Source organism: Thalassophryne amazonica, chromosome 2 (assembly GCF_902500255.1).
Source record: "Thalassophryne amazonica chromosome 2, fThaAma1.1, whole genome shotgun sequence".
Lineage (NCBI taxonomy): Eukaryota > Metazoa > Chordata > Actinopteri > Batrachoidiformes > Batrachoididae > Thalassophryne > Thalassophryne amazonica.
This window is the reverse complement of record NC_047104.1, coordinates 7,158,025-7,175,989: the sequence shown is the minus strand read 5'-3', so window position 1 is coordinate 7,175,989 and position 17,965 is coordinate 7,158,025. Positions and strand designations below refer to the sequence as shown.

Sequence of the window (17,965 nt, the reverse complement as noted above, 5' to 3'; positions counted from 1 at the left end):
CAATATGTGATGGCTTATATATTATTCCGCAAGCCCAAAGTTCTTCATAGGATACATATAAAGCTGGAGTAATATGTACATAAGCTTGAGTAATAAACAAACAATAACACTGGTGCAATAAACAAATAATGAAGTAATAAAGCTGGAATAATAAACAAATGATAAAGCTAAAGTAATCAACAAAGAGTAAATCTTGAGTAATAAACAAATCATGGGCGCAATTTGGTGGGGGATGGGGGGACATGCCCCCCCCACCTTTTCAACCAGGGGGGACAGAATATGGTATGTCCCCCCCACCTTCTGACATACATATGTGTATACTTGAAACATGCTATGCCAGTCTTATGTGCAAACCATGTCAGAATAGTATCTTTGTTTCTGCAAGTTTGTATTTTTAGCAGCACTGACTTGTTTACAACACCTGTTTCTTGTTTGTCACATTCGGAATTTTCTGGGACTGCATTTGCCCAGGTCTGAAACCAAAAATAGTTGCCTCTAGGGACTAGTGTCTACACATAAGTATCAATGAACCGTGTGCTAATTTACTAAATTCTGAAAGTTACAAAAGGAAATCAGAAAGTCTATCTGGGACCTCAGAAAGCCCATCTGCAATTATTGCTTGATCTCCAAAATCAGTCTATGCAAGCGAAATTATGTTCAGTATGAGTGTTGTCATTAGTGCCACTTCGAAAATTAAATTCATGATAAGTAATTTATCCTAAACGTATGATCTGTTGTTTTTGCAAACTTACGCAAAAACAAATCTTGAGAAAAAAAATACAGTATGCAATAGTTAATAATTATTAAGAGCCTGTTCTTTCATATTTATGAATACATTTTACCACATTGCAGATGTTTTTTTAAATGAAAACCCAACCTATCATTCTTTTTGAGTTCTACACATGTGGTGATACCTTATTTACACCAGAATGTTAATAAAATCAATGCTGGCTATTCTCAGAATAAAGTACTTATATCCACAGTTTCAAATTGCATAAGTCAAATGGTGTCCACTTTATGTTCTTCTCAAAACATTAAAATTACTGTTCTGGATGCTCAGAATGCATTTGAGCTTATATAGAAACTGTTGGCTTCTGGGGGCCTCCCGGCCTATGGGCTTCGGCACTGCGGGCCTAGCACTTTGTCCCCCGCAATTTCTAGTTCTAAATTGCGCCCTCGAAACAAATGCTAAAGCTAGAGTAATCAACAAATACAACCCCAATTCCAGTGAAGTTGGGACATTGTGTAAAATGTAAATAAAAACAGAATGATTTAAAAATCCTCTTCAACCTACATTCAATTGAATACACCACAAAGATATTTAATGTTCAAACTGATAAACTTTGTTATTTTTGTGTAAATATTTGCTCATTTTGAAATGGATGCATGCAACATGTTTCAAAAAAGCTGGGACAGTGGTATGTTTACCACTGTGTTACATCACCTTTCCTTCTAACAACACTCAATAAGCATTTGGGAACTGAGGACACTAATTGTTGAAGCTTTGTAGGTGGAATTCTTTCCCATTCTTGCTTGATGTACGACTTCAGTTGTTCAACAGTCTGAGGTCTCCGCTGACGTATTTTGTGCTTCATAATGTGCCACACATTTTCAATGGGTGACAGGTCTGGACTGCAGGCAGACCAGTCTAGTACCCGCACTCTTTTACTACGAAGCCATGCTGTTGTAACACGTGCAGAATGTGGCTTGGCATTGTCTTGCTGAAATAAACAGGGACGTCCCTGAAAAAGACGTTGCTTGGATGGCAGCATGTGTTGCTGCAAAACCTGGATGTACCTTTCAGCATTGATGGTGCCATCACAGATGTGTAAGTTGCCCATGTCATGGGCACTAACACACCCCCATACCATCACAGATGCTGGCTTTTGAACTTTGCACTGGTAACAATCTGGATGGTCTTTTTCCTCTTTTATCCGGAGGACACGACGTCCATGATTTCCAAAAACAATTTGAAATGTGGATTCATCAGACCACAGGACACTTTTCCACGTTGCGTCTGTCCATTTTAAATGAGCTCAGGCCCAGAGAAGGCGGCGGCATTTCTGGATGTTGTTGATGTATGGCTTTCGTATTGCATGGTAGAGTTTTAACTTGCACTTGTAGCGACGAACTGTGTTAACTGACAATGGTTTTTTGAAGTGTTCCTGAGCCCACGCGGTAAGATCCTTTATATAATGTTGTTGGTTTTTAATGCAGTGCTGCCTGAGGAATCGAAGGTCACGGCCATTCAATGTTGGTTTTCGGCCTTGCCGCTCACATGTAGAAAGTTCTCCAGATTCTCTGAATCTTCTGATTATATTATGGACTGTAGATGATGGAATCCCTAAATTCCTTGCAATTGAACATTGTTCTTAAACTGTTTTTCACACAATTGTTCACAAAGTGGTGATCCTCACCCCATCTTTGCTTGTGAATGGCTGAGACTTTCGGTGATGCTCCTTTTATACCCAATCATGACACTCACAATTAGTGTCCTCAGTTCCCAAACGCTTATTGAGTGTTGTTAGAAGGAAAGGTGATGTAACACAGTGGTAAACATACCACTGTCCCAGCTTTTTTAAAACATGTTGCAGGCTTCCATGTCAAAATGAGCAAATATTTGCACAAAAAAAGTTTATCAGTTTGAACATTAAATATCTTGTCTTTGTGGTGTATTCAGTTGAATATAGGTTGAAGAGGATTTGCAAATCATTGTATTATGTTTTTATTTACATTTTACACAATGTCCCAACTTTATTGAAATTGGGGTTGTAATAACGCTGGAGTAATAAACAAATAATAAGGCTGCAGTAATCAACAAATAGCAAATCTTGAGTAATAAACAAATAAAGCTAGAGTAATCAAAAAATAGCAAAGTGATAAAGTTAGAGTAATAAATAATAGTAGATAAGAAAGTCAGTGTAATAAAATAAGGTAACAGTTTGCAGTAATAATTAATAACATAATAAAGCTAGAGTAATAATAACAGATAATAAAACAGTTCATTAATTATTTAGACATTAAAAATTGCAACAATCCAAGCAAGATGAAATAAAAGCAAGAACAATGAGCTCCACGGAATCCTTTGACACAGCACAGTTTGATCCTCAGACTGAAGGACACAAGAACAGAATCAATGGTCAAACGATTTATCCAAAAAGACGCCTACAGTTAGTTATGAAGGTTTGACTGGGCAGAAACATTTAAGCATCTGATAAAATCCACAATCTACGAGATCCACCTGTCAGGTACAACGAGCTACGTTTAACTACACAAGATTTATAGACAACAATCCTTCAAACTAATGTTTATGGCAATCTTCAGGTTTAGAAAAATACAGTCAAATATCATCTGCAAAAAAGCAATATGCGATGATATTAACTGGTGCTGGACAGTGAACCAACTGAACGAGAACAAATGCTTAATATTTTAAAACAAAGAAACACCTGTGAGAGTAGATATGATTAAAATAGGAAACGCAGGTCCAAGAGTACCCAGTGACTGGCCCATTTCCCAAAATTATCCACGGGACCAAAAACATCTCTGCAATCATGTGAATGGTAGGGAAATTACAGTGTCTGCAAAATCTGACCATATTTTAGCTCACCACTAAAAATTTGATATGATTTAAATTCTGTTACCATAGAATTGCCCAAGTGTAGGCACGTTCCGACAGCTTCACTTCATCTAAAATAAAATTGCTCCCCAGTGAAGAAAACATCAGCACATCCACTGGACTCTACTTCTCTGTGTTCGTTCATCAACCCAAAATAAGCAGCGCTGCAGCCATCACGGCGAGATACAAGACACGTCTGCTGGGACAATTAAAACTCAATTAATCACAGAGCGCTAATCAGGAGCCTAAAGGTCGCTGGATGTTTGTGTTTACGTGACTGGGGGCAGCTGGATTACAGGGGTCACAGAACCATTGTCTCCGTCCACCGGCCGCAGCTCACTCTCCATGTGATGCCTTTGTCCAGCCCCTTCTTTCGTAGTTGTTGTTTAAGACAGACCTGGGGTCAGCGTGCAGGCTGCCCGTGTCTGTCTGTTGCCTTCTGAGCTGGGTCGGTTGCTGGTACCACCTGAGCTACAAACGGCTGGTTGCTGAATAATTAACCTGGTTGTTGGCGCAAGAAAACAAAATTAAATCGTTTCTCACAATTTGCATCTTTTCTGTGTAAACATTTGTAGATTTGTGCGCAGGAGAGTTTTATGAATATTGACAACTTTTCCCAAATATCAATTTTACATTCTGTCTTGTCAAATTAACTAACTTACAAATTAAAAAATGCATTGGAGAACTCTGGGGTGAGCGGCTGATAGAGAAAAACTTTACCATTGAGAGCGTACATATTGGAGAACAAGGTTTTCCCATCCTGGTCCTCAGGACCTAAAATCTGATATACAGGACCTGAGGCCTGCTGATGACGGTGCTCATCTCCAGAATCTGCAGCATCAAGTGGATGTGAGTCTACAACGACTCCTGCAGGTTACGTCCCCAGCCAAAGCCGGTATCCATTTACAGCTGGGTGGACTACGACAAAGCAGTGTCTTGTCCAAGGACACAGACAGGCAGTGTGAAGGAGTTTCCAACCCAAGCCGACATATTCGCAAACTAGCTCCTTATCCACTGGTCTACTCAGGACCTAAAGGTACATCACATATTCCATTAGTGTTTGATCTACTCAGACCGCATCAGCTCAGTGAGATGTGTTCAGCCAATCAGCAGCTCACCATACTAAGAAACACATCTGATCTGGATTATGTCCAATTAGTCCAGGGAGAAAATGTCCAGTAGTTTGGATCTTACATGTCAGGATTGGGAAACACAATTTAATTATATACTGCCAAACCAAAACATAAGTCACCCCAAGATGCTTCACAAGGGTAAGGTCCAACCTTAACCATGCCCCATAGCAAACACATAGGCAACATGAGTAAGGGCCCCTTCACACATAGTGCGAATTTGATCAATTTGTGCATAAAGTGCGTATGAAGCAGGAATCGTATACAAAACGTAGAATTGTAGCTGCTTCTAACGCCTCATACACCTGTTGCTATAACTATTTGCGCACACCAGTGGCTGAAAGACCGTCGAACCCTCTCGCAGAAGTTGGCCAAATTCCAACTGACACACACGAACATCTAACACTACTTGCATGGCACTTAGAAAATGTGTGGCCCTTCGTACTCTTAACATGAAAACAGTCAGCAGACAATCACTGTCAAGCTGGATGTGAAATTTGTCTAAGTGCCCCATGACTGTGAAGTTGCAGAGTGCACATGGCGTGTTTCACGCACCCCCCCAACACATCTGTGCGTGTGGTTCACCCCCCGCAGGTGAGGCATCTCTCATCTGATCACAGAGTGACATCTTGGTCTGTGCGTTGACAGGACAGGGGGTGTGGCTGGCTGCCCACAGCTGTTGGGACATCTCCCATTCTGGACATCACAGCTGCAGCACACGTCCCATTTTTTGACGGACACGCGTGTGTGTGTGCGTGTGTGGAAATACATAGAAACGTATATTGTTTTTGCAATGGGAGAAGAAATGGATCAGTGCGTTTGGACACGGAGCAGGCAATATGAATGTCACGTCTGACAGGACATGCATGTCGGGCCGTGAAGGCTGTGAGCAGCGCGCCACAGGACCAGGACAAGCCAACAGTATGACAAATACACCATTTTCAGTCACGTATCAGCAGAAATACACCGTATGGTCAGTTATCACAGCGCTTTTTTTCTTTCTTTTTTTTAGAAAATACGTTTATCTGCTTGCTGATTTTAAAATGGTAAATGGACTGCATTTATATAGCGCTTTTCCATCTGCATCAGACGCTCAAAGCACTTTACAATAATGCCTCACATTCACCCCGATGTGAGGCTGCTGCCATGCAAGGCGCCCACTACACACCGGGAGCAACTAGGGGATTAAGTACCTTGCCCAAGGGCCCTTAGTGATTTTCCAGTCAGGCTGGGATTTGAACTGAGGATCCTCTGGTCTCAAGCCCAACACTTAACCACTAAACCATCACCTGCCATAGCTCGCACTGTGTTCCTGCTCGAAAGACACCGTCGCGTGCATGAACCGCCGCACTAGGATTGTGCACGCCTGCCCATTGGTACGATGTTTCGTGGTGTGCTCATATGAGCTCTACCGCCGTGAGTCACCCTGAGCTGTACATGTTCACACTATGTGTTAAGGGGTCCTAAGGAAAAAGTCCTTCAGGTTTGTTTTTTGTTTGTTTGTTTTTTGTTTTTGAGGAAGAATCCTCAAGCAAACCAGACTCGGAGGGGTGACCAACTGCTTTGGCCAAACTAAAAATAACAAAGATCAATAAAGTACAACAGAAAAATGTCCTACAAACCAGGGATGATGGAACCAAGCATCCAGACACTTCTCAGGTTAATGGTCAGAGTGACCAACCTAACCAACAGCGAAGCGGCAAAGGTCCTGGACCCACAAAGAGTGCCCATAGTCTACAAACGACAGTTCTGAAAGTCCCCCAGACTCCACGACGCAGCCCATATTTAACTCCAGCCACCCATCGCAGTCCAGGTTAAAAGCTATCATAAAACATTAACTGTTTTTTCAGCGTATAAGTTGTACTTGTTTTTTTGTTTTTTTAAAGCCTCTTTTTTTTGGAGAGGGGGCATAAGGTGCACCCTTTTTCTGTATTGTCAACTCTTTAATTTGTGATTTTTGTGCATTGTTGTGGTGTACATTTTATTACTGGTGTTTACGTTGTGACTTCATTCCTGGTAAAGCCCAACATAACTACTTTCTATTCTCTCAAATACACCCTGCAGTGCAGTGGGACCCATAGTAGTACCATCTCAACTCACCCACCAACTTCCACAGCCCTGCACCACACTCACAGATCCTGATGCGTTACAAGCATACAGGTACACAGGGTACTCCCCAGGGGCATAGCTACTGGGAATAAACCAAGGAGGTAAGCTAGAGATATGCCACCACAGATACAACTGGCCTGTTGGCCTTATGAGCCCCCACATGGATCCCAGTTTGCTGTCTTTCCTAGCTGTCAGGTGTACTTTCCCTGCAGTTACTGGAACTTTCCCCAGGGTCAGTCCAAAGACAGGATTCTACAATCTTCAGACACATATTTACAACTATATAAATAGTTACAATTAATAATGATGAATGGGTGATTTTTTTTCAGTATACAAGTCACACTGGAGTGTAAGTCACAGAAAATCCCAGACTAGCAAAAAAAAAAAAAAAAAAAAAAAAAAAAAAAAAAAAGACATATTTCAAGATATACAGTACCCAAAAATCAAAGAACGAGTACTGTGAGTACAGTGTACTGGCCTTTATAATCACTGTTTGAGCATTTCCTCATTGCCAGATTGTCTAGCCTTATGCCTGCTGTCTCACGTTGGCCTTCGTAATGTTGACCCAAGCTGCTTTTCTGTGCTTGTTGGATTTTGCCTGATGTTCCTGGTTTTGGTCACCAGTCACATTTACCAACTGTGTGCTTGGAACCTCTGCTTGGGTTTTTGGATTGTTGCTCTGTTATTCTCTCTCTCAGAACACTGTTGCTGATCGGACTGAACTCCCGCGACCAAGACAACAGTTAACTGAAGACTACTGAACCGTTTCTTGGCGCTGTGATGCTACAAGAAGGTGAGCTTTGATTCACCTATGTAGTGGTGGTCTGTGCCGGGGTCCTCTGTCAGAGTCATCACAGTTTGGCGTTTATAAACAAACAGGACATTTCATATATCATCAAAAATGATGTAGAAAAAACTACAATGTACAACTTTTACAAAACATGTTTGAAAGGAGAGATTAAAATGTATACATTTTTATTTTGACTCTGCTGGACTCTGGGGAGCTGCATATTTTTTATGCTTTACCGTGCACTGGTTTTCAATGTGAATGCACCGCTTTCATTTTTACTAGATGTAGATTAATTTATGCAACACAGAAGTATCAAAATAACTCGCCAGCATCGATAAGAGGAAGTGAGAGTGCCTGAGGCATGCAATTCCATTCTCAAATCATGCTGCATGATTCTTCATTGCTCTGAGGTAAAATTTGACCATGAAGTGTCGGCGCTCAGTGTTTGACCAGCCAGTAGAGGGGGAAGCCCGTTGAAGGGGTTTAACGTGTTTTAGGTCAATCTGGGGTATATCAAGGGGAATGGAAGAGCCAGAAATGATGACGGGTGATTTTAGAAGGTGGGCACTGATTATCTGTACTTTTAAGGATGTTATAAATATCCTCCTCCTCCTCTTTCCCTTAAACTGGAGTCGCTAAGGTGCCATTCTGAGCTGCGGTCCACCACTTTCATCCATTCTTCATGGTTGTGTGCCAACTGTTGAGATTCAGCAAGTGTCATACTGGTCCATTCTTCGATGTTGTCCAACCATCTTTTCTTCTGCCGCCTCTCTTCCTTATAAACATATAAATGTCATAGTACATTACGTAATTGCCCTTTTTTGGGATCAATAAAGTTGTCTGATAGTAATTTTGACTGACAGTATTAAGGAATTTAAGGATTTTAACCAACACCCTGAAACAGTGAAGATGAGCTTCATAACTTCATAAAATTCAGCCGTCACATAAAGACGACTTTGTTTTTTCTGTGTATTTGTTCATTTAACACAGGTTCTATCCATCATCACAATACTGCACAGCGATATTGCACACTGTTGGTTTTCCTCGTATCGTGGAGGTCTATTCCTAACTGGGACCAGATCTCGATTCCCATCTCCATTTGAAGACATTAACTCAAAGACAAAAAACAATCAACAGCGATGCATTGAATGAACGAGTTGCTCTCCGTCACAGCAAAATGTTAATCGTGCTCTACTTCATGTCTGATCTGCACGGGTTCGAACGCCGCTTGCTTCCAGGCACACTCAGGTTCTGTGGACTCTCTGGTAAAAAACATCTGTGCAGCTGTTACGAAGCGTGTGAGTGAAGCACAAGTGCAAGATTCACGTCAGCACGCACAAGATGCTTTGGATAAAAGCTTGAAATCAAAGACGCCACAAAAGGTAAATGTTCCTCCATGATCCTGTGCCTTTTAGCCAGGCATCCCATTTCCCTCCTGTAATGCATTTTCGAAGCTAATAAATGCACTCCCCCTGCCATTACGGCGGTTTGTGTTTGCAGCAGCTGCCAGGCCCGTCTCTGGCCTTTCAAAGACAATGACGGCTCCCTGCCTCCACTGGCCCCTCCCCCTACAGCGGTGCAACCTGAAACTGCCTAAAGAGATGAGCCGTCATTAAATACTGCAGAGCTGACATAATGACAGGAAAGATAAAAGAGAGGAAACAAAAAAAGCCAGCCCAATCCTCGGCCCATAATGCCCCCAACCCCCAGACTCAGCCCGCCTCTGCCAATAAAGCACACCGGGACGCAGACGGGGCGCAAAAACCTGCTCACTGCACACGACCAAGCTTCCTCTTTTTGACCCCTTGAGAAACAAAAGGCAAAGCCCGTTTGTCCATAAGGAACGGAGGCGTCGTCCTTCAGCCAGCGGCCTCTTTGCATCATCAAAAAGGGCCCGAAAGTCTCGGGACGATAACAAAGAGGAGGCGTGACGTCACGTCCGACAAATGTGCAGCTTTCCGACTGACAGCTGTGCAAAGTGGAACTTTGGTTTCCAGTCTAATTCACTTTAGTTTACATGAGTTCTTCCACAGTGACACAAAAAAAAAAAAACGAAAGATGTCAGAGCGCGTTAACATACCGAAGATCCCAACAGGTCATAGAAAAAAAAAAAACAGCAATGAGATCTAAGAGCGAGTTTACGTACCGAAGAGAAGGCAAGAGGAGGCCAACTTATAATTGGTCATTTTAAAAAGTTCATTCACATTTAGTGACGTAAATGTGCATGTTTCTCTCCATAATGAGCTTCTGGTGTTTTCACCCGTTCTGTGGTCACCTGTGCTCATGCACGCTGTTACCTTTGACCCTGATCCAGCGTTCTAGCACACGCTGTCATCTTGAACCCTAGTTGTGCATTCTCGTCCACACCGTGAGCCTTCAGCCCCGATCATGTGTTCTCATGCACACTGTGACCAAACATGCACTCTCCAAAGCTAAATGTGGAAACGTGCCCTGCAGAAGGACCATTCAGAGACATTTGGCTTTAAATAGACGGTAATAAAATCCACCACCTTCAGCCCACTGATCACACTCGGATCTCACACGCTCATTTTGAGGCCAAGCTTTTTATATCGGCCACAGGCGACTCCTTAATCACCTCCGCCGCTCTGAAACTGAACCACATGGAGCTGGGCTCAGGTCCCAGTAGGCTAGGCTAGTTAGACGTTTTGTAAGGCTGAACTGAGGCAATATTTACCTTCAGGGGAAAGTGCACTTGGCACACGGCCCAAACTCTGAGGGGAACGAACGGCTGCTACTGTGCACTACATTCAACCTTCCCACCCACCCAAACGCCTCGCGCTGACCCGGCCAACCACCCACAGCCTCACAGCGGCAGCTCTGCCTGACTCTGCCAGCTGGATCAGAGCCAAACCCAGGCCCCACGCAGCACCAAGAGCAGCGCTCACTCTAAGAAACGTGAGCTAGTAGTCAGCATATCGACGCGTCTCGACCCGCTTGGCCTTGTGCCAGCACTCACTTAAAAATGTCTTTCAGCTGCAGACGCCAGTGTGGGGTTAGACCGCTGCCAAGATTTAAAGTGTCTCAAGAAGACACACAAGCTTAAGCAGCTGCTCCCAGCAGGGGGCAGTGCGGTTAAACTAAACACTGAACAGGAGAGTGAAGAAGAACAACAAGCCCCTCCTCCCCCGTCATTATCACAAGTCAATAAAGACGTGTTTGATTCCACAGTTCTGAAATCGGTACAGGTTCCACAAAAGCATGCTCACCTGTCTGAAGTGGTCCTCAAAGCTCCAGTCGGCCTGCCCGTTTGGAGACGTGGCAGAGTGAGGCCCAGCAGGAGAAAGACCCTCATCGGGTTCCTGCTTCACTCTGACGGGAGGCGACGCGGCTCTCTGCGCCGCCGACGCAGCGTAACTGCCAAACGGACGCACGGGCACGCGGGAAGTGTTCTGCTGCAAAGCCAGAGTCTGCTTACGGAGGAACTCCAAACCGCTAGTCCCTCCTTCCTCCTCGTCAGTGCCCTCGTCACCTTCCATCATCTCATTGTCATCGTCCTCGTCCCCAGAATCCCGGCCTCTGTCCTCCTCGTCCTCCCGTTCCGAATCCAAGGCGCTCTGGTTGGACACACGGGGAAGAGGAAGTCCTCCGCCGGGGACCCCCATGGTCTGGCCTTTGCTGAGAAAGCCGGCCCCAGACGCCCGGGCGGCCGCTAGGATGGCCTGCTGAGCGGCTACCTGCTGCGCGTACATGATGTGGGCCTCTCGAAGCTTCCTCTCCTTGCGCTCCATCTCCAGCCGGGCCTGCTGCTGGCGCTGAAGCTGCTCCATCACCGCCTCCAACTTCATCCCTCCGGCAGAGCTGCTGTGGGGAAAAACCACACCAGGATCCTGAGACACGCCGGGCTGCAGGAGGAAGAGGAGGAGCCAAAGGAAACAACAAAGACACTGATTATTCAGCCGCAATTTAAAAAACAAACATCAGCTGGTGGAACTGAAAATTTCATAATAATTTAGGATTTACAGTCAATTAAAGTAACATTTAATCAAATTACACAAATAAAAATAATAAAAGCACAGATGCTGCAAAAACTCATGAAAAACAAATAAAATGAAAAATAAAGAAAGAGCTAGAAACATGAAACTGAATTTCTGGGCTCTGGCAGGGTTCCTCAGGGCTGTGTACCACCACATTACAGAACCATCCTGGGTCCTGGATGGCAACCAACCAGACAGACAACAGGTCCATCCCTACCAGCCAGCTGAGACATGGGAGAGTCTGTGACCGTCTCCAGCCGCTGGGGCCTTCAACAATGGGGCACCTGCATGGTGGATCATGTCCAGAGAAACGCACCACATGGACAAAATGTCAAAGCTGATCCCTCACAAAGTCAGTGATCCTCTTCATCTGGGTAAACAGACTATCAGGAACCAGGGTGGTTCCATAGGGTGGTGCGGGTGGATATATGCTCCCAGACTTGACCAACCATAAGTGAGTTCAAGCCACGGACTCTCGAGACAAATTCACCTCTCGAAATAGACATGTTCCACTAGGTCAGGGGTCACCAACCCTATTCCTTGAGGGCACCTGTCCTGCATGTTTTCCAAGTCTACCTACTAAAGTCACACCTGATTTTTTTTAGAAGTGGTGTTTTCCAGTTCTTGATTGGCTGAGGACTCCTGGCAGAGTTAATTGCCTGGGAGTGGAAAAGGGAGAGTTAGAAAACATGCAGGGCAGGGGCCCTCCAGGAACAGGGTTGGTGACCCCTGCCCTAGGTATAGTTTCTCTAATTGCAGCCACAGATGCCTAGAACTCCTTCAGAACTGTCTGGGTGTCTTGGTAGCTCCCTTCACCAGGCTTCTTGCACAATCACTCAACTTTTGAGAACAGCCTCCTCCAGACACAAACTCAACAATACAAGGACCTCTCAGAGGTCACTGTGCAAATCCTGCTGGACCTAAAACTTCCCTAATATCGTGCTTGCGCGCCTTTGTCTATGTTTGCATTATTTTGCCATCAGGTTGGAGGTTCCTAAAGTTCAAAGCAGAACTGCTGGAGAACTTTGATTTCTTTAGACCTCAGGGCCAAAATCAACCAATACGGCAAAACATCTAACTCGCACACAAATACTAGTTGTTGTTGGTTATTTGTATTAAAAGCAGACTCATCATTTGCGCCTTGCTGCTGCTCGTGTTGTTTGTTGTTTATTTGTTTGTGTTAAAGCAGACTCACCATTTGCGCCTTGCTGAGGCTCGTGTTGTTTGTTTGTTGTTTATTTGTGTTTAAAGCAGACTCACCATTTGCGCCTTGCTGCTGCTCGTGTTGTTTGTTGTTTATTTGTTTGTGTTTAAAGCAGACTCACCATTTGTGCCTTGCTGCTGCTCGTGTTGTTTGTTGTTTATTTGTTTGTGTTTAAAGCAGACTCACCATTTGCGCCTTGCTGAGGCCGTGTGTTGTTTGTTGTTATTTGTTTAAAGCAGACTCACCATTTGCGCCTTGCTGAGGTGTGTTGTTTGTTGTGGTTATTGTATAAAGAAGACTCATCATTTGCGCCTTGCTGCGCTGTTGTTGTTTGTTGTTTATTGTTTGTGTTAAAGCAGACTCACCATTTGCGCCTTGCTGTGCTCGTGTGTTTGTTGTTATTGTTGTGTTAAAGCAGATCACCATTTGCGCCTTGCTGAGGCTCGTGTGTTTGTTGTTGTTATTTGTTGTGTTTAAAGCAGACTCACCATTTGCGCCTTGCTGCTGCTCGTGTGTTGTTGTTTGTGTTTATTTGTTTGTGTTAAAGCAGACTCACATTTGCGCCTTGCTGCGGTGTGTTTGTTGTTTATTGTTTGTGTTTAAAGCAGACTCACCATTTGCCTTGCTGCTCTGTTGTTGTGTTGTTATTGTTTGGTTTAAGCAGACTCACCATTTGCGCCTTGCTGCTGCTCGTGTTGTTTGTTGTTGTTTATTTGTTTGTGTTTAAAGCAGACTCACCATTTGCGCCTTGCTGCTGCTCGTGTTGTTTGTTGTTTATTTGTTTGTGTTTAAAGCAGACTCACCATTTGCGCCTTGCTGCTGCTCGTTTGTTTGTTTGTTGTTTATTTGTTGTGTTTAAAGCAGACTCACCATTTGCGCCTTGCTGCTGCTCGTGTTGTTGTTGTTGTTGTTGTTATTTGTTTGTGTTTAAAGCAGACTCACCATTTGCGCCTTGCTGCTGCTCGTGTTGTTTGTTTGTTGTTTATTTGTTTGTGTTTAAAGCAGACTCACCATTTGCGCCTTGCTGCTGCTCGTGTTGTTTGTTGTTTGTTGTTTATTGTTTGTGTTTAAAGCAGACTCACCATTTGCGCCTTGCTGCTGCTCGTGTTGTTGTTGTTGTTGTTTATTTGTTTGTGTTTAAAGCAGACTCACCATTTGCGCCTTGCTGCTGCTCGTGTTGTTTGTTTGTTGTTTATTTGTTTGTGTTTAAAGCAGACTCACCATTTGCAGCCTTGCTGCTGCTCGTGTTGTTTGTTTGTTGTTATTTGTTTGTGTTTAAAGCAGACTCACCATTTGCGCCTTGCGCTGCTCGTGTGTTGTTTGTTTGTCTGTTTATTTGTTTGTGTTTAAAGCAGACTCACCATTTGCGCCTTGCATGCTGCCGTGTTGTTTGTTTGTTTGTTTATTTGTTTTGTTTTAAAGCAGACTCACCATTTGCGCCTTGCTGCTGCTGTGTGGTTTGTTGTTGTTTATTTGTTTTTGTGTTTAAGCAGAGCAGACCACCATTTGCGCCTTGCTGCTGCTCCTGTTGTTTGTTTGTTTTGTGTTTTATTTGTTGATGTTTTAAAGCAGACTCACCATTTGCGCCTTGCTGCTGCTCGTGTTTGTGTTTGTGTTATTTGTTTGTGTTTAAAGCAAGACTCACCTATTTGCGCCGTGCTGCTGCTCGTGTTGTTTGTTTGTTTGTGTTTATTTGTTTGTTCTGTTTTAAAGCAAGAACTCACCATTTGCGCCTTGCTGCTGCTCGGTTGTTGTTTGTTTGTGTTATTTGTTTGTGTTTAAAGCAGACTCACCATTTGCGCCTTGCTGCTGCTCGTGTTGTTTGTTTGTTTGTTGTTTATTTGTTTGTGTTTAAAGCAGACTCCCCATTTGCGCCTTGCTGCTGCTCGTGTTGTTGTTTGTTTGTTGTTTATTTGTTTGTGTTTAAAGCAGACTCACCATTTGCGCCTTGCTGCTGCTCGTGTTGTTTGTTTATTTGTTTGTGTTTAAAGCAGATCACCATTTGCGCCTTGCTGCTGCTCGTGTGTTTGTTTTATGTGTTTGTGTTTAAAGCAGACTCACCATTTGCGCCTTGCTGCTGCGCGTGTGTTTGTTTGTTTGTTTATTTGTTTGTGTTTAAAGCAGACTCACCATTTGCGCCTTGCTGCTACTCGTGTTGTTTGTTTGTTATTTGTTTGGGTTTAAAGCAGACTCACCATTTGCGCCTTGCTGCTGCTCGTGTTGTTTGTTTGTTTATTTGTTTGTGTTTAAAGCAGACTCACCATTTGCGCCTTGCTGCTGCTCGTGTTGTTTGTTTGTTGTTTATTTGTTTGTTGTTTAAAGCAGACTCAAAAACCATTTTGCGCCTTGGCTGCTGCTCGTGTTGTTTGTTGTTTGTTTATGTTTTGGGTTTAAAGCCGACCTCCCATTTGCTCTTGCTGCTGCTCGTGTTGTTTGTTTGTTTGGTTGTTTGTTGTTTGTTTTTTAAAAGCAGACTCACCATTGCGCCTTGCTGCTGCTTCTCGTGTTGTTTGTTTGTTGTTTATTGATTTTTTTTGTTTGTGTTTAAAGCAGACTCACCATTTCGCCGTGCTGCTGCTCGTGTTTTTGTTTGTTTGTTGTTTATTTTGTTTGTGTTTTTTAAAGCAGACTCACCATTTGCGCCTTCTGCTGCTCGTGTTGTTTTTGTTTTGTTGTTATTTGTTTGTTGTTTAAAGCAGAAGCAAAAACCATTTGCGCCTTGCTGCTGCTCGTGTTGTTTTGTTTGTTGTTTATTGTTTGTGTTTAAAGCAGACTCACATTTGCGCCTTGCTGGCTCGTGGTTGTTTGTTGTTATTTGTTGTGTGTTTTAAAGCAGACTCACCATTTGCGCCTTGTTGCTGCTCGTGTTGTTTGTTTGTTTGTTGTTTATTTGTTTGTGTAAAGCAGACTCACCATTTGGCCTTGCTGCTGCTGCGTGGTTTGTTTGTTTGTTTGTTTATTGTTTGTGTTTAAAGCAGACTCACCATTTGCGCCTTGCTGCTGCTCGTGTTGTTGTTTGTTTTATGTTTGTGTTTAAAGCAGACTCACCATTTGCGCCTTGCTCGTGTTGTGTGTTTGTTGTTTTGTTATTGTTTGTGTTTAAAGCAGAACCATTTGCGCCTTGCTGCTGCTCGTGTTGTTGTTTGTTTGATTTGTGTTTAAAGCAGACTCACCATTTGCGCCTTGCTGCTGCTGTGTTGTTTGTTTGTTGTTGTTTATTTGTTTGTGTTTAAAGCAGACTCACCTTTGCGTCTGCTGCTGGCTCGTTTGTTTGTTTGTTATGTTTGTGTTTAAAGCAGACTCACCATTTGCGCCTTGCTGCTGCTCGTGTTGTTTGTTTGTTTGTTTATTTGTTTGTGTTTAAAGCAGACTCACCATTTGCGCCTTGCTGCTGCTCGTGTTGTTTGTTTATTTGTTTGTGTTTAAAGCAGACTCACCATTTGCGCCTTGCTGCTGCTCGTGTTGTTTGTTTGTTTGTTGTTATTTGTTTGTGTTTAAAGCAGACTCACCATTTGCGTCCTTGCTGCTGCTCGTGTTGTTTGTTTGTTTGTTTATTTGTTTGTGTTTAAAGCAGACTCACCATTTGCGTCTTGCTGCTGCTCGTGTTGTTTGTTTGTTTGTTGTTTTATTTGTTTGTGTTTAAAGCAGACTCAACCATTTTGCGTCCTTGCTGCTGCTCGTGTTGTTTGTTTGTTTATTTGTTGTGTTAAAGCAGACTCACCATTTGCGCCTTGCTGCTGCTCGTGTTGTTTGTTTGTTATTTGTTTGTGTTTAAAGCAGACTCACCATTTGCGCCTTGCTGCTGCTCGTGTTTGTTGTTTGTTGTTTATTGTTTGTGTTTAAAGCAGACTCACCATTTGCGCCTTGCTGCTGCTCGTGTTGTTTGTTTGTTTGTTGTTATTTGTTTGTGTTTAAAGCAGACTCACCATTTGCGTCTTGCTGCTGCTCTGTGTTGTTTGTTTGTTTGTGTTTATTTGTTTGTGTTTAAAGCAGACTCACCATTTGCGTCTTGCTGCTGCTCGTGTTGTTTGTTTGTTTGTTTGTTTATTTGTTTGTGTTTAAAGCAGACTCACCATTTGCGCCTTGCTGCTGCTCGTGTTGTTTGTTTGTTGTTTATTTGTTTGTGTTTAAAGCAGACTCACCATTTGCGTCTTGCTGCTGCTCGTGTTGTTTGTTTGTTTGTTTGTTTATTTGTTTGTGTTTAAAGCAGACTCACCATTTGCGTCTTGCTGCTGCTCGTGTTGTTTGTTTGTTTGTTTGTTTATTTGTTTGTGTTTAAAGCAGACTCACCATTTGCGCCTTGCTGCTGCTCGTGTTGTTTGTTGTTTATTTGTTTGTGTTTAAAGCAGACTCACCATTTGCGCCTTGCTGCTGCTCGTGTTGTTTGTTTGTTTATTTGTTTGTGTTTAAAGCAGACTCACCATTTGCGCCTTGCTGCTGCTCGTGTTGTTTGTTGTTTGTTGTTTATTTGTTTGTGTTTAAAGCAGACTCACCATTTGCGTCTTGCTGCTGCTCGTGTTGTTTGTTTGTTTGTTGTTTATTTGTTTGTGTTTAAAGCAGACTCACCATTTGCGTCTTGCTGCTGCTCGTGTTGTTTGTTTGTTTGTTTGTTTATTTGTTTGTGTTTAAAGCAGACTCACCATTTGCGCCTTGCTGCTGCTCGTGTTGTTTGTTTGTTTATTTGTTTGTGTTTAAAGCAGACTCACCATTTGCGCCTTGCTGCTGCTCGTGTTGTTTGTTTGTTTGTTGTTTATTTGTTTGTGTTTAAAGCAGACTCACCATTTGCGCCTTGCTGCTGCTCGTGTTTGTTTGTTTGTTGTTTATTTGTTTGTGTTTAAAGCAGACTCACCATTTGCGCCTTGCTGCTGCTCGTGTTGTTTGTTTGTTTGTTGTTTATTTGTTTGTGTTTAAAGCAGACTCACCATTTGCGCCTTGCTGCTGCTCGTGTTGTTTGTTTGTTTGTTGTTTATTTGTTTGTGTTATAAGCAGACTCACCATTTGCGCCTTGCTGCTGCTCGTGTTGTTTGTTTGTTTGTGTTTATTTGTTTGTGTTTAAAGCAGACTCACCATTTGCGCCTTGCTGCTGCTCGTGTGTTTGTTGTTTGTTGTTTATTTGTTTGT

At 43.1% G+C, this 17,965-nt stretch overlaps 1 protein-coding gene across 1 annotated transcript in view; it reads right to left on the bottom strand.

Moving 5' to 3' along the window:
* LOC117501554 (AT-rich interactive domain-containing protein 3A-like) overlaps nucleotides 1–17,965 on the bottom strand; it is a 159,633-nt gene that overhangs the window by 138,432 nt on the left and 3,236 nt on the right. The window contains 1 exon segment of the mRNA XM_034160453.1: nucleotides 10,873–11,508. Coding sequence (XP_034016344.1) covers nucleotides 10,873–11,508 — 636 coding nt within the window.